General features: G+C 40.1%; 2 protein-coding genes across 3 annotated transcripts in view; one reads left to right on the forward strand and one right to left on the reverse strand.

The window, feature by feature from the left end:
• ESCO2 (establishment of sister chromatid cohesion N-acetyltransferase 2) overlaps positions 1-11,001 on the reverse strand; it is a 28,483-nt gene extending 17,482 nt beyond the window's left edge. Inside the window, exons 1-5 of one of the 2 annotated variants that reach the window (XM_027549049.1) lie at positions 10,626-11,001; positions 9,204-9,264; positions 7,628-8,453; positions 5,436-5,529; positions 2,340-2,397 (exon numbers count right to left, since the gene is read on the reverse strand). In XM_027549049.1, the coding sequence (XP_027404850.1) occupies positions 2,340-2,397; positions 5,436-5,529; positions 7,628-8,453; positions 9,204-9,256 (1,031 nt within the window). In that variant the 5' untranslated portion in view covers positions 9,257-9,264; positions 10,626-11,001. The remainder of the gene's footprint in view (positions 1-2,339; positions 2,398-5,435; positions 5,530-7,627; positions 8,454-9,203; positions 9,265-10,625) is intronic. The other variant, XM_027549050.1, reaches the window with a different exon arrangement.
• Positions 11,002-13,209: 2,208 nt separating this feature from the next.
• Positions 13,210-21,077, forward strand: part of CCDC25 (coiled-coil domain containing 25) — a 33,221-nt gene continuing 25,353 nt past the window's right edge. The window contains exons 1-2 of the mRNA XM_027549051.1: positions 13,210-13,336; positions 18,546-18,593. Coding sequence (XP_027404852.1) covers positions 13,309-13,336; positions 18,546-18,593 — 76 coding nt within the window. The 5' untranslated portion in view covers positions 13,210-13,308. The remainder of the gene's footprint in view (positions 13,337-18,545; positions 18,594-21,077) is intronic.

A 21,077-nucleotide genomic window follows, 5' to 3' on the forward strand; every position in this document is an offset into this window, starting at 1 on the left:
CTCTGTCCATGGGATTCTCCAGGCAAGAGTACTGGAGTGGGGTGCCATTGCCTTCTCTGCACCCTACTAGTCTCAAATTCTTAGACAAAAAACAATTTAGCTGGATAGATGTTGAGGCAATCTTTTCCCTTTAGGAGACAATGCTGGGGCTGGCTTATAGAGGTTGCAAACTGGAGCCTATAGGCCAAATCCAGCTACCAGATATTCTGATTGGCTCACACAGAGTTTGGATTAGCTACGAATATTTTAAAATCTAGAGATTTCACTTAAAAATGTGTATTTCCAATATTGCAAGAGACACTGGAAGATCATTAGACTTGTTCACCAAGGAATCTAAGAGTTGGAGCCACTGGCACAGGCTCTTTTAGATGGAGTGTGCTTCTCCAGTTGGCTGCAGTCTCTGTAGGCACTAAGTTTATAACCCTTGCCTTACAATGAAATGACTTTCTTCCAAGGATCAAAGAAATAGAAATCTCTAGAGTAGAGGCAAGGGGGTGTGGGTGGGGGAACAAGTACCCAAAGCAAGAAGTTCAAACAGAAACTCACATTGATAAATAAAAAAAAAAAACTGGAAAAATACCCTATGTAATGCTTTATGCTAACCCAATCTGTCCTCTTATCATCTGACTAGAAAATAGCTTTTATAATGACTTGACAAACCTATGGTGAGAAATATATTTCACATCATGACCAATGCAGATACACATACATAACTGGGAAAAAAGATTCACTAAATACACTTACTATGTGAGAGATGTATTATTCCATTAAGGAAAAAATGCTAGATGTGATGCCCTTAAATTTTTATTGATGTGACAAACTATCAATACTAATAATACCAACAATATAAAAAACACTTATCTAGGTCACTGACTCCTCTATGCCTTATACAACCTTTGCTAAGTAACTCAGCACTTCCCATCCTTGCAGGCATTTTTACTTCTAGCCTAGCAATGTTAACACTTTATTATACACATTTGTTTAAATGTCTGTCCTCTTCTAACCATGACTTCCTTGACAGCAGAGCCATGTTGTACTTATCTTCACATCTCTAAAATTCAGTGTAGTTCAACATCACACAGTATTGTATAAATGTTCGCCAACTGTAAGAGTACAAACCCAGACAATCTGTGATCTACCTAAAGTAAAAGTCAGAGTAAGCCACAGGAAACTGATGATATCTGACTTTTTGGGTCCTACCTAATGAGCAAATTTCAAATGCTTCAACCAAGTCTCCTAACATCTCCCTGTGCTAGGTTAGTTTACACACTGTTAGCTGATTGTGATAGGTTTTTATCCTCAATAAATAGAAGACAGATGAGAAAAGGGAAAGGTGAAAGAAATTAGGAATATGGTCTCTGAAGGGGAAAAGCTACCCACCCGACCAATCTCCAAGACAATTTATGGTGAGATGCCCTAAGAGCAGGAAAACTTTAGTAGGAAGTTCCCTGCTCATTATCTTCAGACATTTATCATCAAACAGGGAAAAAAGAAACAAAGCTGCTTACTGAGCAGCTCCCTAGAGAAGGAAATGGCAACCCACTCCAGGACTCTTGACTGGAGAATCCCATGGACAGAGGAGCCTGGTGGGCTATAGCCCATACGGTCTCAAAGAGTCGGACACAACTGAAGTGACTTAATACTGCCTAGTGAGGTGTTCAAACTGTTAAGAAACTTCGTTCTCAGAGCTTTTTTGCATATACTTATAAGCACCCATGCCTCCCCCAGTTCCAGTTTTAGTTTTGAGCAGGATAGTGTGTAGCTTCAGCTGGAAATTATAACAGCATTGAGTTGCTGCAAGTTACTTATTCCTCTGGCCAGTCTCCTCATCTGTAAAATGGGGTAATAATGGTATCCACACCATGAGATGCCAAGTGCCCATTAAACATGAACTATTATCAGTATGTTATCACACAAAGGAGGCAATACAGCCTAATGGGCTTTGATTAATCATGGATTCTAGTCCTGGCTTTGTCATCTAAGAGCTGTGCAACTGTGGCTGAATTACAAGGTTTTCTCTGCTGCAAATGGTAATAATGATATCAAGCTTCTGGGTTGTTGTGGGGATAAGTGAAAGAGTGAATATAAATTATTATGGGTCAGGTATTATACAAAAATTGAAGAAATTACTGTTATTCCAGCCCATAAAGGTCTTTTCCTTCTCTTAATTCTTCAAGTTCTTATGAAGTTTCTATGAGAGGGTCTAATTTCATCTCCTATTCTAAATATTTCAATGGGGAAGAGAAAAATGCTCTCCAAATTAAATAGTATATGAAAAAAAGAGAGATCCAATGAACTCATAATTAAACCTTGAACATTAAAATAAGAGCAACCCTTACCTTTTTGTGTTGACTGAAGACATAGTGAAGATGGGATAGACAATGGACTCAGGAGAAACTGGTAAGGGAAAAAAGTGAACAATAATTTGTATCCCAGAATAAACTTAAAGCTTTAAAGCATAAGATTTTCAAGATTAATAAAACAAAAATACTCACAATACTTGATTTTAAGACTAACAGTAATTAAGACAGTACGGTATTGACAAACAGATCAATGTAACAAAATAGAGCCCCAAAACACCCACCACCTATGCACGTATAGTCAACTGATTTTTAACCAAGAAGCATAAGTTAATTCAATGGCAAAAAGATAGCCATCAAATTATGCTGGAACAATTTGACATCCATATACAAAAATATGACAAAACTCACATAAATTTAACTCAAAATGGATCACAGATCTAAATGCAAAATGTAAAACTATAAAACTTCTAGAAGAAAATTCCACATGAACCTGGGTTTGACAATAAGTTTTTATGTACATCACCAAAAGTACTCCAGTAGCAATAGGCACATCAAGTCCAGAACCTGGTTTCCAAATAATATTCCCCAACAGAAGGGACCATGGTTCCTTGGAGAAATGGCTGAGTCTAGGACTAGGTTAGGGAAAATCCAAGAGGAGCCTATAGCCTTTTGTAGTGCCAGAAAGTAATAAGTAAGTGCTCAAAAAGCAAAAGAAGGGGACATGTCAAAGAGAACTGACCCAATGGTCAAAGCTGGAACAATATGAATGACAGAATAAATCATGTAGTATTAGACTTTAATCCCAAATATAAAATATTCATGAGTGCATACCGGTGAATATTCAGGAGTCTATTTATTTACTTACAAATTGAGTACATAAATGGGAGAGAAGAGATAACTCTTCCTAACAGAAGGATTCCAAATAATATATGTGAAAATTTCCCCCTCCAGGAGATGAAGCTTAATCCCCATCCCTCCCTGAAAGGGTAGGCTAGACTTAACGACTTACTTCCAAAGAACAGAGTTTGGCAAAGGAAAAAGGGTAACTTTTACAGTGGAGAAATTGGGCAAACCTGACCAACCAAGTGATAGAAATTAAGTTAACATCATCTATAATGTCATTTGGACATCGCACCCAAAGTGGTGAGAATGGCATTCACCTCAGTGGCATTCTTCCTCCAAACCTATAACCCTGGTCTAACGATGAGAAAAACATCAGACAAACCCAGGTGCAGGAACATCCTATAATATAACTGGCCAGTACTCCTCAAGAATGTCAAGGTCATGAAAACAAAGAAAAGACTAAGAAAATCTCACAGACAAGAGGAGACTATGGAGACTCGGCAACTAAATACAATGTGATGCCTAGGCTGGGTCCTACAACAAAAAGGGGATGTTAATGAAAAAAATCAGTCAATTCCAGATATAGCTTAGAGCTTATTTAATAATACACCAGTAATTAGTTTCTTAGTTTTGACAAAAGTATAATAGTCGTACAAGATGGTAACACCACCTTACCTGTCTCTGAGAAACCTACAGGTCAAGAAGCAACCAACAGTTAGAACAGGACATGGAACAAAGGACTTGTTCAAAATTGGGAAAGGAGTATGACAAGGCTGTGTACTGTCACACTACTTATTTAACTTCTGTGCAGAGTACATCATGTAAAATGCTGGGCTGGATGAATCACAAGCTGGAATCAAGACTGCCAGGAGAAATATCAACAACCTCAGATATGCAGATAATACCACTCCAATGGCAGAAAGTGTAGAAGAACAAACAAGCCTCTTGATGAGGGTCAAAGAGGAGAGTGAAAAAGCTGGCTTAACACTCAACATTAAAAAACTAAGATCACGGCATCTGGTCTCATCAGATAAATAAAAAGAGGAAATAGTAGAAGCAGTGACAGATGTTATTTTATTGGGTTCCAAAATCACTACAGATGATGACTGCAGCCATGAAATTAAAAGACACTTGCTCCTTGGAAGGAGAGCTATGACTAAACTAGACAGTGAATTAAAAAGCAGAGACATCACTTTGCCAACAAAGGTCTGTTTGGTTAAAAATATTGTTTTTTCCAGTAGTCATGTATGAATGTGAGAGCTGGACCATAAAGAAGGCTGAGCACTAAAGAACTGATACTTTCGAAGACTCTTGAGAGTCCCTATGATTGCAAAGGGATCAAGCCAGTCAATCCTAAAGTAAATCAACCCTGAATATTCATTGGAAGGACTGATGCTGAAGCTCCAATACTTTGGCCACCTGATGCAAAGAACAGACTCACTGGAAAATAAGACCCTGATGCTGGGAAAGACTGAGGACAGGAGAAGGGGAGACAGAGGATGAGATGGTTGAATGGCATCACTGACTCAATGGACATGAGTTTGAGCAAACTCCAAGAGACAGTGAAGGAAAGGGAAGCCTGGAGTGTTGCACTCCATGGGGTCCCAAAAGAGTTGGACCTGACTTAGTGACTGAACAACAACAATAGGGTAAAGGGGGTAAGACAGGTACAACTTCTCTGTAAATCTAAAATTACTACAAAATGAAAAGCTTATTTAAAAAAAGAAAAGAAGTGGGAGTTCCCTGGTGGTCCAGTGGTTACGATTCAGTGCTTTCATTCCCATGGCCTGAGTTCATTCCCTGGGTCCAACCTCTTACTTGAGAGATCTCTTCCCTAGATCACACTTAATCACTGGCAGACCCAGACAAAACCCAAAACTCCTGATGCCAAATCCAGTGCCCTCTTATGGCTTAGTGAATTCTGCTTACAATTGGGCTTTGATCACAGATATATATATTTTTCACTCCCTCCTATCATTTGGGGTAAAAGCATAGGTATGATGAGAACACCTGGCTCTAGATAGCTTAAGTAACTGGGCCATATCTCACAGACCAATTAATCAGAGTATTTTGTCTTAAGTTCTCCCATAAATTCTCCTTGTCTCCTCCTCAAAATGCACTGCACTGCTTATCATAGAAAACAGTGTTACCGAGAGCAACACAAAGTCACGGATACTGAATATTTTAAAAAGCCAAAATAGTATTGTATATAATTTCATATTGACACATGTAATGAAGCATTATTACATGAAAAAAACTCATTTTGAGAAGAAAAGTTCTCTTACTTACCTGCTTTGTTCTCACTGAAAGACTCCTCTGAAGGACAACTTTTATTTTCATCAGTTTTACATTTCCTTGAAGAAATGACTCCATCTGATGCATCCTGAAAATAATGAGTAAAATTAAAGAAACCTATAATTCTTAATCATCACACATTTAGCCAATGAATCCCGAGATTCGTTTCTAAAACAAAATATGTATTTTCATCATGAATTACATTTCATAATGACTTTAAATCCTCAATTTTCAGCTTGTTTTAAGGAAAATTTCCTCTGTATTTACTAAATGTAATACTTTTAAAGTAAAGTATTACATTTATATAGAGTGTGCATATTTAAGTTTATACTTTGTCATCCTGTCAAAAATGTATTATTTCCTGATAAAGATGACAGAATGAAAATCATAGAACAACCTGTCTACAAAAATAAATTGAACAACAGAAAAATCAGTAAAAATGGCAAAAATTTCCCTAGGAGCTGCCAAACTGAAAAGAGCCAACCCTTTGTCACAAGCTTTAAAAACAGGGAGCAAAGGAGAGAAAAACATCCTGGAGTAGTTGGAGAGGCTTCTAACTCCCACTTTTTGGATAGTAGCAGGGAGGTGGGAAAAACAAAGGAGAAAAACTTGTTACAAATTTCAGTAAACACTACTTATTGATGAGACTTAAGAGAACATACAGCTTGGGGGAAAAGGAAAAAACTTTTGATTAAAGAACTCCTATTCAAAATCATAACTATCTCAGAAGAACGGGGGACAGGCCATCAGTTTGCCATTTCTCAAGGCTCCACAGAGTTGGGAAAAGGTTATGCACGCTCTAATGAAAACAGGATTTACCCTTAGCTGTGCTGTGCTTGGTTACTCAGTCCTGTTGGACTCTTTGCAACCCCATGGACTGTAGCCTGCCAGGCTCCTCTGTCCTTGGGATTCTCTAGGCAGGAATACTGGAGTGGGTTGCCATACCATCCTCCAGGGGATCTTCTCAACCCAGGGATCAAATCCATGTCTCTTATGTCTCCTGCACTAGCAGCAGGGTTCTTTACTGCTAGTGCCACCTGGGAAGCCCCTAAAAACACTAACTATCAAATAAAAGTTTCTCTGAACCACAGTCACGAAGGAACTTAAATAGCTACCTCCATAATACCAAAACCATATTACCAAAAAAATGATGGTAGGCTTCATTAAGCCAAAAAAGGGAGGAAAATCCTATTTTTCTACTCTGCCTCAAAATTCTTTATAATTATGATAGTATATGGCTTCATAAAAGCAGTCCTCCAGACTGTAAACAAAATTTTGTTCCCGTATGACAGTAATCTCAGGGAACAAAGTATCAGGCTACCACTTGACAGGTCTTCATTTCCTTCCACTAAATCAATGTATGGAAACATATCTAGATCAGACCAGTTTTGCTGCTAATTTTACTTACTTTGTAAACATTTAAGTTTGCAGTTACCACTGTCAATGTTTTTTCCTGTCTATCAAGTATTACCAAGTATATTGCTAAATGGAACATGGTCTTGCTTGCCTAAGCCATAAGAGCAATTCTACTAATTATTTATACTGTTTCTGACAAAAAAAAAAAAAACACACAACTGTATCTTGACAGGGGTTTTAGTTACATGGTATGTGAGTTTATCAAAATTCAGACTATATATCTGCACAATTCACTGTATATAGATACATGTCAATTAAAAAAAATAAGGGGCACCACTCAAGCTAAAATTAATTCTCAATCCATGTGTGTATATTGGGGGGGGAGGGTCTTCTGCATTTCTCATCTTATTAGCCTTCTCCATGTCTATTTGATAATGAAGAGACAGTCTTGTTAAAACGACATGATGATTTCTCAGCAACCTTTCTTTCTTTTCTGAGCTTCATTTTAAGGGACTAGCTACACACACACATACATACTTACCTACCTACATACATATAGATATGGTTTTCCCTGGTAGCTCAGTCAGCAAAGAATCTGCCTGCAATGGAGGAGACAGGGGTTCGATCCCTGGGTTGGGGAGATTCCTTGGAGAAGGAAATGGCAACCCACTCTAGAATTCTTGCCTGGGAAACACCATGGATGGAAGAGCCTGGCAGGCTACAGTCCCATGGGGTCACAAGAGTCAGACATGACTTAGCAACTAAACCACCACCACCACCATATACAGAGAGAGCCAACTTAGTTTTAGAAGCTATGAATTTCCATTTACCTTTATTAATTTCTCTTCACTTTTACTTCTTTCACTCAGCAGCTCAACGTTCAGTTCTTTTTCTACTAATACACACTTTGGCGCTTGCCTTGTCTCAAACCTTCTTTCATTGACAGTCTCTCCATCAGACTCTTCAATAACTTCTGATTTATTTTTCTGGGTGAGTCCCAGTAACAGCTTATCTTCCAGGGATGATTTTCTCAATGAGGGCTTTTTCCTACTAACAAAAAAAGCTGCTCCACCCTGGAGGGTAACTTGTGGTTTGACCTTCTGGCTTAGAACTCGAGGAGCATTCAGATTATTTTCAGCTGAGTAACAATTATTCTCCACAGTTGGCTTATAGGTCACTCGGTACTGCTTGGAATTTTTAGAATTCTTTGATACAGGCTTGATGCATTTATATCCCACTTGACACTTAGCAGTTAAACTCTTCTGTGGTTTTTTGTTCATCTTCTTGGAGCAGACTGGTTTTCCTTGCATTTTTTCTGTCATATAGGAATACGATTTATCCTCATTATTAGTTTTTAGACCAATGGATCTACTCTCTTTTATCAGCTTTCTCTCCAATGGATTGAGGTACCACTTATCTTTGTTGTAAAAGGATACAACAGACACAGCAGATTTAAATGGTGAACCTTTATTTGCAGATGGCAATCCATTTTTAGTTGTTCTGAGTGGACTTGAAATCAAATGGCCTTGTTGAGAGCAATGAATCTTTCCTTCATTTTTATCACTGGTTTGGCAAATGTGCTTTTTATTAGGTAATGGAAATACATTTTCAGTGAAGTCCAAAATTAATTTCTTTGATGGAATATCTGATAATGGGCTATGAAAGGAAACAGTCCATTGATAGTTATTTTGGTTCAGTTTTTATGTCAATTTACTACTAAGCAATAAACAACTTCACCTGGAAGGCATATTAAAAATATATCTCCAAAAGCATCTATCGACATACACTATTAGATTAGCAGTAGGAATTCTCAAATTCTGTCTTTACGAAGTATTTGAGTATTTTTCAAAACTAAGACCCCAATAATGTTTGTGAAAACACTTTACAAAGAAGCTTTGAGAAATGTGTGTGTGTGTATGAGTGTTTTAAAACCTATTTCTAAGTTTTGGCCATATACTCTGAAACAAGTTCCCTAAAATGATTAACTATACACAATAAACTGACCACTTAGGGCCTGTAATTTATATCTCTGGTATAACATACACAGAGTACACAACTTTCTAGGATTGCTGTGTATAATAGGATGATCACCTATTATATGCAAAACAGCATGTTAAATATTACATGAGAGAGCAGAAAGAAGCAAGGTAATAAAAGATCTGACACATATTTCCAAGGTAACAGGTAACATAGGTAACAGCCCTTTTTCTGATTCCCTCCAAAGGCACTAAAGAATTAATTATAAAAGCTTATATTATTTCCAGACTAGAATTAGAATATAAAGTATTACTGTAACTACAAGGAGTAGGAAATGAAAGAATGGAAATATTTAGACATAGAAGAGAAGATAAAAAAAATTTAAGATGGTAGATTTTTTTAAGAATTTCCACTCAGGATGAGACTTACATGTCCTGGCTCAAAGAGCACTGCTTCCTTTTTGTTGGCGTTAAAGTTGACATCCTAACTCCTAAAAGCAACAGAACAATAACCAAATAAATCCAATGTGTATAAAAATTGCTATATCAAAACTATGATTTATAATACTGAAACAGTTCTCAGATGGGTGATGGTCCATTAAGATAAAAAAAAAGTGTTTTGTTTTGTTTTTTTTAAAGCAAATTACTTTGATAAAGGTTTAAAGCATGAAGGGAAAAAAAAACAAAAACAAAACACTACCTCACAAAGAAAGTGAAGTCTCTCAGTAGTGTCCAACTCTTTGCGACCACATGGACTGTAGCCTACCAGGTTCCTCCATCCATGGGATTTTCCAGGCAAGAATACTGGAGTGGGTTGCCATTTCCTTCTCCAGGAGATCTTCCCCACCCAGGGATTGAAACCGGGTCTCCGGCACTGTAGGCAGACGCTTTACCGTCTGAGCCACCAGGGAAGCCCCTCCACTAATTAAGCAGAGACAGTACAATTTAATTTAAGAAGAAACAGTACAAATTTCAAGCTGGAAAATGGTCCTACCAAAGAGGAAGGATTTTACCCCATTTCAGGACACACTTTCCAGACTAAAACAGCCTGATGAATTCATCTCAAGTTTAATCACTCTATATCCTGGGCAGCTGTCCTTCCCATAGCCCTCACCACCCGCCTCCCCCCAAATCCCAACAGCCCTCCTGCTGTTAGATGCTCTAGCCCTAGGCTTCCAATCCACCCTGCACTTCCTTGGTATCCATTTTGCGTATTTTCTCTTCTCGTCTTTGGCTTGACGGTCTTTCCCTACAGGCTGCAGGTACAATGAAGGCAGAGACCATCTCTAACTTTTTCATCAGAAGCCAGCAAGAAAACAGGGAAGCATAATTCTCTCACATTTTATTAGCTGAGGAGCCGCTTGTTTTCTTATTTACAAAATACTCTGACCTCCTAAAGGCTGCGAGTAATAAACACAATGACGCATGTTACCTCTCGAGCAGATGGTATGTTGCTCAATAAATTTTCCCTTCCCCTTCCTTTCGGATCAAGTGTATTTTTAATACACACGCATAACTTTCAAGTTATACAGAAAGACCTGAGTCTCTGGAAATTCGTGTCGAGCTGCAGCTTTAAAGATCTTTCTGAGGCTGAATAAGGAAAGACAGGAGAGAAAAGCGACCCTGTCCCCACACGCTGTCAGGGCAAAAGGGCGAGAAAACTCAGCGTCAGAAAGATGGAAACCAGTAGACCTGGAAGCGCGTACACCAGCTCCTCGCTCTGGTCTCCAGCCTAGAACGCGCCAAGCACCGAGCAAAAGCTCTCTTCCTTTGACATTCATCCCCACGTTCCACAGAACCTCCTGATCCCCTGGTTCTTCCACATCACGCCTCGGCCCCACGCAGCACTTACCTGGTAGCACCTCAGACAGGCGACCTCTCCTCAGCCGAGCCCGTGGTCCCCCACTGTATTCAAATTCTCGCGCGCCAGTCCAGGCGGAAACCGCTGCGTTCCGATTCGCCGCTTCCCAGCTTCTCCAAGGGCAGGCTCGACGATTGGTTGTGCACCAGCGCTTGCCCCGCCTCGCAGGAGGTGGTCTCCAAGAGTCTCCCGCCCTTGCAAGACTGAAACCTCTCCCCTGGTGGAAACCACGTCTTCCAGAACCCCTTGGGCAGCGCCGGGCTCCTGTCGGGAGGCCTTACCTAGGTGCATTCTGGGAGTTGTAGTTTTCCGCAGAATGAAGGCGTTCTCTGGTACTGGACATATTGAGGTCACTTGCTGTAAGATTTTTTTTTTTAATAGCAGCCTAAGCTTACTCCTTGGAAGGAAAGTTTTGACCAACCTAGATAGCATATTCAAAAGCAGAGACATTACTTTGCCAACAAAGGTCCGTCTAGTCAAGGCTATGGTTTTTCCTGTGGTCATGTATGGATGTGAGAGTTGGACTGTGAAGAAGACTGAGCACCGAAGAATTGATGCTTTTGAACTGTGGTGTTGGAGAAGACTCTTGAGAGTCCCTTGGACTGCAAGGAGATCCAACCAGTCCGTTCTGAAGGAGATCAGCCCTGGCATTTCTTTAGAAGGAATGATGCTAAAGCTGAAACTCCAGTACTTTGGCCACCTCATGTGAAGAGTTGACTCATTGGAAAAGACTCTGATGCTGGGAGGGATTGGGGACAGGAGGAGAAGGGGACGACAGAGGATGAGATGGCTGGATGGCATCACTGACTCGATGGACCTGAGTCTGAGTGAACTCCAGGAGTTGGTGATGGACAGGGAGGCCTGGTGTGCTGCGATTCATTGGGTCGCAAAGAGTCGGACACGACTGAGCGACTAAACTGAACTGAAGATTCTCAAGTTACTTTTCACATTTGAAGCTATAATGTTGGCGATCAGTCGCTAAGTCGTATCCGACTCTTGGAACCCGATGGACTGTAGCCTGCCAGGCTCCTCTGTCCATGGGATTCTCCAGGCAAGAATACTGGAGTGGCTTGTCATTTCCTTCTCCAGGGGATCTTCCCGACCCAGGAATCCAACCAGGTCTCCTTCATTGCAGGCAGATTCTTTACCGACTGAGCTACGGTAACTTTTTTTTTTTTTTCCCCTAGTGGTGTTAGGGGAGAAGGCAATGGCGCCCCACTCCAGTATTCTTGCCTGGAAAATCCCATGGACGGAGGAGCCTGGAAGGCTGCAGTCCATGGGGTCGCTGAGGGTCGGACACGACTGGGCAACTTCACTTTCACGCATCGGAGAAGGAAATCGCAACCCACTCCAGTGTTCTTGCCTGGAGAATCCCAGGGACCGGGGAGCCTGGTGGGCTGCCGTCTATGGGGTTGCACAGAGTCGCACACGACTGAGGTGACTTAGCAGCAGCAGCAGCAGCAGCAGCAGCAGCAGCAGCAGCAGCAGTGATGTTAGGTGAAGCAATTAAAAATTTTTTTTTCAAGTTAAATAAAAAATTAAATCACGGCAGTAACATCGACATGCCAGGTATTCATGTTTTAGTATTTTATTTCATTCACCACAGCCTATGGGATATGTACCATCATTCCCATTTTATAGAGAATAAAACTGAGGGCCTGAAAACAATTATTATTCATAGGACAGTGTAGATTCTTCCTTTGGAAAGCCCAAAAGTTCCTAAAGTACTCGTTTGTTATTAGCTACGTTATTTTGTGTACCACCTCCTAGTACACTCTCTGGCACATTTCTTAGTTCTAAAAAATTCAGTTAAGTGATGCGCTTAACTTCACATAAGAAGATAATAGAAATAATCAGGTTAAAGCGAAATGCTGATGGGAACTGAGTCAGATCATTCCCACTTTACAGCCGGAAGATGTGAGGTTCCCTCAGCCTCCTAGGTAACAGATGGCAGATCTTGGATTTACAGGTGGAACAGTACGAGTCCAAACGCAGAGGCATACTGCCTCCGGTGAAACTATCTTTAATTCTGGAGTGTTCACCACGTCCTAAACCTTTTATACCTATTAACTTACTTACCCTTGGCAAAATAACCTGTTTATTAACCGCTCCATTCATACTCATTTTGCAGCTAAGTGCAGCAACCGAAAGTGCCCAACAAGTGATGGAGCTAGAATGAAAATAGTGGAGGAATTTGGGTTCATTTAAAATTTAATGAGCTTCTATACTAAGTTCCAAGTACCGTGATTAGTTCAGTGAAAGCGTAGCCGTGAAGAAGGCACAAGGTTTCTACTTTCGGGGAGGCCAGATGCGGGTGAAAAGCGGCAAATGAAACCAACCTGATAGCCCACAGGGTGGAGGTTCTAAAAATAAAGCCAGGCAGTGGCATTTCTCTCTTAAGATAGTTCCCCGCATCGTTTTCCACCCACCAATGCTCCTGCCTCCATCCTCTTCCCTTTGACCCCCAAATAAATTGAGTTCCGAGGGCGCCGACACCGCCTCCTCAGCAGAATTGGAGATGGCGCCGGCGACAGGCGTTATGACGCGACCCGACGTCAGCCGGAAGTGCGTGGAGCAGTTCCGGGGAACGCGGCCTCCGCGCTTCCGGTATCCTGAGCTTCCAAGTTTGAGTACTGCTGCTGGGCGCTATAGTTGTCCCACCGCCGCTGGCATCATGGTGTTCTACTTCACCAGTAGTAGCGGTGAGTGGTTGCCGAGACCTTCCGGGTCCCTATCTTGACTGTGGGGCTCCGAAGCCGGACCTCGAGGCCACCGCTAGCCTGGTCCTTAAGTGCCTTCTCGGCAGTGAGTGCCTCTTCCCTCGTCCCGATGGTCTCTCCACCGTGTCCGTCCCAGTCCTCCTAGTGTGCCTCCTCGTCAGTGCCTGGTTTGGGGGGAGGGAGCGTAGAGGGTCCATCCCCAGTGCTCTCTTTGCCTCCGGTCGGTTTCCCTTTTCCCTTCAGAAAGACCTGTCGCTGCCTGAAATCAGGCAGTTTGTGGACTTACTCACACTACCATCGTGAAGTCTTCTCTTCCCCACCCACCCCCGTAACATTTAATCTTGCTGCTCTCTGGTAAGAAAGGAGACACCTGCCAACAACTCTGCCTTACAGAAAGGGCGCCTTACCCTTCCAGGAAAGGGTTATTGGGTTTGGATGCTACCGAAAGACTCTGGAGTGGCGAGACATACACTCATTGGGCAGAGTTAATGTCCCAGATTTTGAAAAGTGACATGATAGTTTCTGATTTGTCTTTGGCAGGCAAGAAAAGGGTGTGTTTAGTCCCCAGGAACTGCGGTGTCTTCGTTTCTCTATTTATATTTTTCTCTTTGCCTTAAATCAACCCCCTAGCTAGCTGCTCCTCCCCAGAGACAGCCCTCGCCTATCTTTTCCAAATGCCTTTCTTTCCTTGTTCCCACCCCAGGATTGCTTAGGTATATCTCTTGGGGGAATCCCCTTAACACAATGTATACGTTCAGCATTGCACTTAACATATGATGTTAAACTTTTGTCTGCTTGAGATAGAGTGTCAGCCCGTTGAAGGCAGGTACAGGCTCTCCTTGTTCCGCTAGCATAGTGCCTGGCTCTTAATAGGAACTCAATAAATACTTACTGAATAAATGAATGCTATTTTTTGACTTCTGGCACACTCTATTCTATTGCTACTCTCTGCCTTCTTGTTAAAGGTGAAATTTAAGTGAAACTAGCAATAGTGGTTATGTGGGTTTGAACAGGGTGGCACTTGCTCTTTAGAGATGAGCAAGTTGAAGCCCAGGAAAGTTGTAACTCACAGAGCCCTCCTCTGCTACTCCGTCACACTGTCACATCTCATTTTTCTCACTAGTTTAGGCTTCCACAGTGTGCTATAAGCCATTTCTCTGTTTCCGTGGACTTAGTTTTTTCTTATCCATATTATTAAAATTACTAGAAACAAAATTCAAACTAGCCTGAAAAATCATTCTAAGCTCCTAATTGCATTTTTATCTGCTGTCTGTCCTGTTCTGCCCCTCTGTCATAATATAACAGAAGCATCTTTTTGTAGCTTCTCCACTCACAAGAGTCCTTGACAACATAGTTATCCATACAAGTCCAACAATGGAATGACAAATATAGGCAGGGCATGTTGTTGTCCTTCTTTAGTTGCTAACTCCTGTCTGACTCTTTGAGACTCTGTGGACTGTAGCCTGCCAGGCTCTTCTTCCCAGGCAAGAATACTGGGGTCAGTTGCCATTTCCTTCTCCAGGGGATCTTCACTGACCCAGGGGTCAATGTCTCCTGCATTGCACGCAGGTTCTTTACTGAGCCACCTGGGAAGCCCGAGGCAAGGCATATAGGTACTAAATGTATTTTACACAGGCTACGTTATTCTCCTTAAAGCAATTCTAAATTCTTTGAGTGCCAGTCATATATATGGAGATGCCCCTAATAGAGTAGAGGGCTTCAGTTGATTTGTGGGTCATTTTTTTCTCATTGGCTTCCATTGCAGCATCAGAACTGCTTCCTGTCGGAAAAATATTTGGCCTCTTAGGTCTAATAAATCTACAATTGTGCAGCTTTTAAAATTGCAGAGTAATATAGTAGTAAAATTTTTTACATATTCCAGTATGGAAAACAATTTGAACATACAGAATCTTCAGGAAATGACTTCAGATAGATAGATAGATAAGCTTTTCAACCAACTGATGGTTTACTGCAATAAAACCCCCCTTTAAAAAAAAAAAAGTGGGCTGGAAATCGCAGTAGAAAATTTTTGCCTTCTCTTTTAAAATTAGTATCTCTGATTAAAATCTGCTTATTCTTTCATGCTCCCATAATAGATTAAGAAAACAATAACCTTGCTGTATTTTCAGTGTCAAATTCAAGACCCTCTGATTTATGGATTCCTCCACATTAGTGCATTAAGCATGTTAAGTTCACATATGTTTTTAGTACCTTTTACCAGTGTCCTTCTCAATATAGACGGTTCTGTAAATTATGAAATTATCACAACACCTCAAAAGTTGGGTTGATTGCTACACCTGAGTCAGGAGTCTTCAAGACAACTAGTTCTCTTACTAATCACATTATTTGGGTGAGAGTTACAAGAGTACTAGAATAATTCAGTTTACTCTTCCTTTATCCCTCTAACGTGGAAAGGGAAAGTTGCTCAGTCATGTCTGACTCTTTGTGACCCCGTGGACTATACAGCCCATGAAATTCTCCAGGCCAGAATACTGGAGTGGGTAGCCTTTCCCTTCTTCGGGGGATCTTCCCAACCCAGGGATTGAACCCAGGTCTCTCACATTACAAGCAGATTCTTTACCAGCTAAGCCACAAGAGAAGCCCAAGAATACTGGTAGCCTATCCCTTCTCCAGGAGGTCTTCCCAACCCAGGAATCGAACAGGGGTCTCCTGCACTACAGGTGGATTCTTTACCAACTGAGCTATCAGGGAAGCCACGGAGGAGAGCTTAATTCAGACTTCTTACTCAGAAGTCATGCTTCTTTTTTAAAAAATTTTATTTTCTATTTTGACATTTCAGTCTTTCGGAAAAGTCACAGGAATATTAAAAGATTTCCTTTATAGCCTTCTCTCAGATTCCCCAAATTCTAACATTTTTACCACATATGCCTTATCTCCTTTTCCCTTCTTCTTTTTCCACGTTTTCCATCTCCCTTTGCCCCACTCTGTCTCTCTGCACACACACAAACACACTCACAGGTGTTTTTTTTTTTTTCCTGAACCATCTGTAAGTTGTGTCTTACCCCTAAATACCTCAGGGTATTTTTCTTAAAATCAAGAATATTCTGGTATCAGAAGGCATTGTTCACTATCCAAATTAGGAAATTAACATTGCAGTGATACTATTACCTAGTCAGCAACTTATATCCAGTTTTCATCAGAGTCCTAGTAATGAACTTATCACAAAAGAAACCTGCAAATCAATTGTTGCATTCTGTTGTCATTCATTGCTCTCTGGAGTCTTCTGATCTGGAGCAATTGTTCAGTCTTTGTCTCTCATGACACTGTCTGTTGAAAAATTATTCTGTAGAATGCCCCTCAGTTTGGGGTTGTAGCAGTTATGTTATTAACCACCTCATTTTATAGGTCCGCCATCCATTATCTGTCATTCTCTTGGCAGAAGCTTAGCTAGCTTGCCCTGCAGAGACAGCTTTGTTTACTTCAATCATTTAAAAAAAAAACACACCTTTTTTTCTGATTACAAAAACCATCTATATATTTTGTAAGCAAGTAGGTAAGGTCACTGTTAACAGTTAAATATATATGTATCCTTCCATAGTATAAAGAAAATGGGTGTGTGTATTAGAAACATAGGTAAGCATGTTTATATGTACAATTATTATTTTTTTTTACATATTGAATCTTACTGTTTATAGATAACACAGAAATACTGTTCTGCTAGTTATTCACCTACTTTTTATTTTTAATGGATCCATGGCATTTTGTTTATGTGTTCTATATTCTTAATTAACGCCTGTTCAGTTTGTATGAAGAGCTTCATTGCTTGGTGAAGTGTTAATCAGTGGGGTATGTACTCTTGGTGGTGACATTATAGGATCAAAAGGGTGTACAAATATAATAGCGCCCCAAGTGAACATCTGAAACACTTTTTAGTTGTCCTGCAGTTGGTATTTGTCCAAAGCTGTGCAAAGGGCTTATCAGGATAATATAATACTTAATTATAGACAGATCTGTCAACTAGTCAATACAAACATTCTCTCCTTTCAGACTTCTCTCAACTACTTCCAAGTACTTATGGATGGTAGTCATCATAACTGCTCACTAAAGGAATTGGGAGTCTTCTGTTCCCAAGAAGGGCAACTATGCTTGATCATTTAAGGAGCTTTTCATTTGGAAAGTACAGGCAACCCTGAATTTACGAATCTACAAATGAAAGAGTTCAGAGGTCCACTTAATAGAGTAGTTCCAGCTCTGGAGCGACAACCAGCAGACCACCTAGCCCAACCTTAACACCTGTCAGCCAGGCTTTGTAGACAGAGACCCAGTGGCTGTTAATTCAGGAGTCTAGATCCAAATGGGGTCTAACAGATTTTGGTAGACTAGCTCAGAAACTCAGGACCCCGTTAGGATTTCAAAACCTAACTGATGGCAGATGGAGGAGCCCACAGCAAAACACACTAGCTCAGGAAAGCCAATGTCATTTCTAAGGTAAGCCATACCCGGAATATCCAGTTTGATTTAGGGTAGGAGCTAACACTGATTTCACATTAGAAATCGCTATAAAAAGAGATCTTTAAAAAAAAAAAAAACCAATCCCCAGAGATTTGGATTTGGTTGGTCTTAAGTGGAGCTGGAGCAAAATTAGGTGATTCTATAAACAGGGTTCAGTGTCACTGCTGAGAAGAAGCTTGAGAGCCATGTTGCCCCTGAATGTGGTAGGGAGCCAGGTGTGATTTGCAGCACCCCTGGAATGCAACTAAATCAAATCATGGAAGATAAACCTTACCTAGGTATTGGAACCTATTTTTAAATGGTTGAGGTGATGAATTTGGGTGGTTTTTTGGAAAAAAAAAGTACATATATATATATATATTTTGAAGAAGCAAAAGTAGATGATGGAACTAGAATTGCATTGTGCTACCTCCCTGAGAAAGTAGGAAAGCAGCCATTTTTAAGAGGATTGGTCAACGTTTTACAGATTGTCAGTATTTTAGACTTTGTGAGCCACATACGGTCTCTCTAGCTTATTCTTCTTCATTTTGCTTCTTTCAACCCTTTAAAAATGTAAGAATCATTATGAGCTCAAGGGCTGTCCAAAAACAAGGCTGGATTTGGCCTACCAGCCATGTTTTGCCAACCCATCATAAGCATTTGTCCCTTGTTTTTCCCACCAAATAGGTGTGTCTGTAATGATGTTATCTAACTATGTCTTATTTTTGTTTTGTCTTAGTTAACTCGTCTGCTTACACTATTTACATGGGAAAGGATAAATATGAAAGTAAGTTTTCAAAAGCATTTGATTTTAAAATTTCCAGCAGGTAAGTGTTAATTGCCTATTCTCTCCATGGTTTGTTGGATGAGTTTTTAGTTAACTACTATAACCCATTAGAAGGAATTCCAAATGATTAATTTTCTTATAATGTAGTTGTATCAAGTGATAATTGAGAGAATTAGACCATTTGTTGCTGATTAGGAACTTACATAGTTTTGTGGTATCATTTGATTTATGGGTGATAGGAATCAGAAGTTAACCTTTGCTAGTTTTCATCAAATAAAAATAATCTGTGGCTTAGACTTTTGCAAAGATCCTTTTCTGTACATTTTTACCTCATTTGAGAAACATATCTTGGTTTTTTTGAGGCAGAAGATGGTTCTTTTTGAGTTGAAATGTGAACAGTGTTTTGAAGCTTTCTTGACCACTCTCACACATATATCTATATCTTTTTATATATATATACACACACACAGACACATCTATCACATAAAATGTATATAACATTATAATTATGATGATGTGGTAGTTATATAACAATATAATTATAAATCAGATCTATACAACTGTTTTGAACTCTGCTATAATCATAAGCAGACTCAGTGTAAGCAAGACTATCACATCCTAGCCAAGAGAAAAAAACCGTATAGCATAACTCATTTTTAAACAGTTTTTCCTTATAATGAATTTATGCCATTGACTCTGGGTGTGACTTAATGGAAAAGCAGTGTGCAGTGTATTAAAACTTGAGTTTTATATTTCTCCTTGTAATCCATGAATGTCCTGGGTAAATTTTCTCATAGCATCCTCCTGATGAACGTAACTGAGGATGCTGCTGATACCTCCCTGTATTACACTGAGCAATAAGGCACAGGTATATCTCCCGGAGTTTGCTGAAACTCATGTTCATTGAGTCGGTGATGCCATCCAACCATCTCATCCTCTGTTGCCCTCTTCTCCTCCTGCCCTCAAGCTTTCCCAGCATCAGGGTCTTTTCTGATAAGTTGACTCTTCACATCAGGTGGCCAGTGTATTGGAGCTTCAGCTTCAGCATCTGTCCTTCCAACAATTATTCAGGGTTGATTTCCTTTAGAATTGACTGGTTTGATCTCCTTGCAGTCCAAGGGACTCTGCAAGAGTCTTGTCCAGCACCACAGTTTGAAAGCATCGATTCTTCCGCACTCAGCCTTTATGGTCCAAGTCTCACATCTGTATGTGACTACTGGAAAAACCCTAGCTTTGATTATACAGACCTTTATTGGCAAAGTAATGTGTCTGCTTTTTAATATGCTAAGTTTGTCATAGTTTTTCTTCCAAGGAGCAAGCATCTTTTAATTTCATGACGGCAGTCACTGTCCACAGTGATTTTGGAGTCCAAGAAAATAATATCTGTTACTGTTTCCACCTTTTCCCCATCTGTTTGCCATGAAGGGGTGGGACCAGAATAGGGGTCAGTTTTTCTGTGAACCTAAAACTGCTCTGAAAAATAAAGTCTGTTAAACAAAAGCAATGCAAAATGAGATAATATTAACAGCAGACATACAGAGAGTAAATGTGATCAGGGAGAGCCAAGAAGGCTTCTTAGAGGAGTGGGTTAAACTGGACTGGCTAGATTGTGGAATCCTTTAAACCTCAGTTGTAGGAATTTCTTTCTATAGATATAAATCTAGATAGAGTTTACACCTCCGGATGTAAATTTAGATTCTACCCGGACCCCATTGGAGTGGTATTTCACTGTTGTTAAAGTATATGTAGGAAAAAAACCTGTCGTGTAGGACATTTTTTCCCCAGGTACTTTTAGAATCACGCACTCTCCTAGTCTGCTGTTAAAATGGTATCACGTTTTTCAGGTGCTATGTTCTCTACGGTGCCTAGCACATCACATTTACTTCTAATAGTCTTGCTGACTTCTGACAAAGGACTGGATGGTGACAAAGGACTGGATGGAACAACAAGGAATTTTAAGTTGGACAGTTTTCTTTCAGTAAAAAAAGCTTTCTGATGTGTTCTTTATTAGCCAGCAGGTGTCACCAGGGAGCCAGACATTGCCCAAATGAAAAGAAGTTTTTATAATTTCCTTTTTCTCATCTTTCTGATTATTTGTTGGAGGTTTGCTCAACTTTTTACTTGCACTTATAGAAAACTCTTCAGAAAACTCAAGGTGTATGCATTTGCTTAAAGTGCCCTCATCCGAGAGGGTACTCTAGCATCTTTTTGCTTTTCTGGACAATAAATACCTCATTCAAGTTAGGTAGATTATACTTGAGTACATTTTAAATCATCATATGTGAATCACTTTGTTTGCCTTTTTTTATCTTTTTATCTAATATCAATACCAAGTAATGCTTCTGTATTAAACACAGTTAGTTACTAATTATTGATATGATTCACTGGAGGTATATATTGAAATAAAATATACACACATGGGAATTCCCTGCCAGTCCATTGGTTAGGTCTCTGCACTTTCTGCTGTGACCCAGGGTTCAATCT

Source organism: Bos indicus x Bos taurus, chromosome 8 (genome assembly GCF_003369695.1).
Source record: "Bos indicus x Bos taurus breed Angus x Brahman F1 hybrid chromosome 8, Bos_hybrid_MaternalHap_v2.0, whole genome shotgun sequence".
Taxonomy (NCBI): Eukaryota; Metazoa; Chordata; class Mammalia; order Artiodactyla; family Bovidae; genus Bos; species Bos indicus x Bos taurus.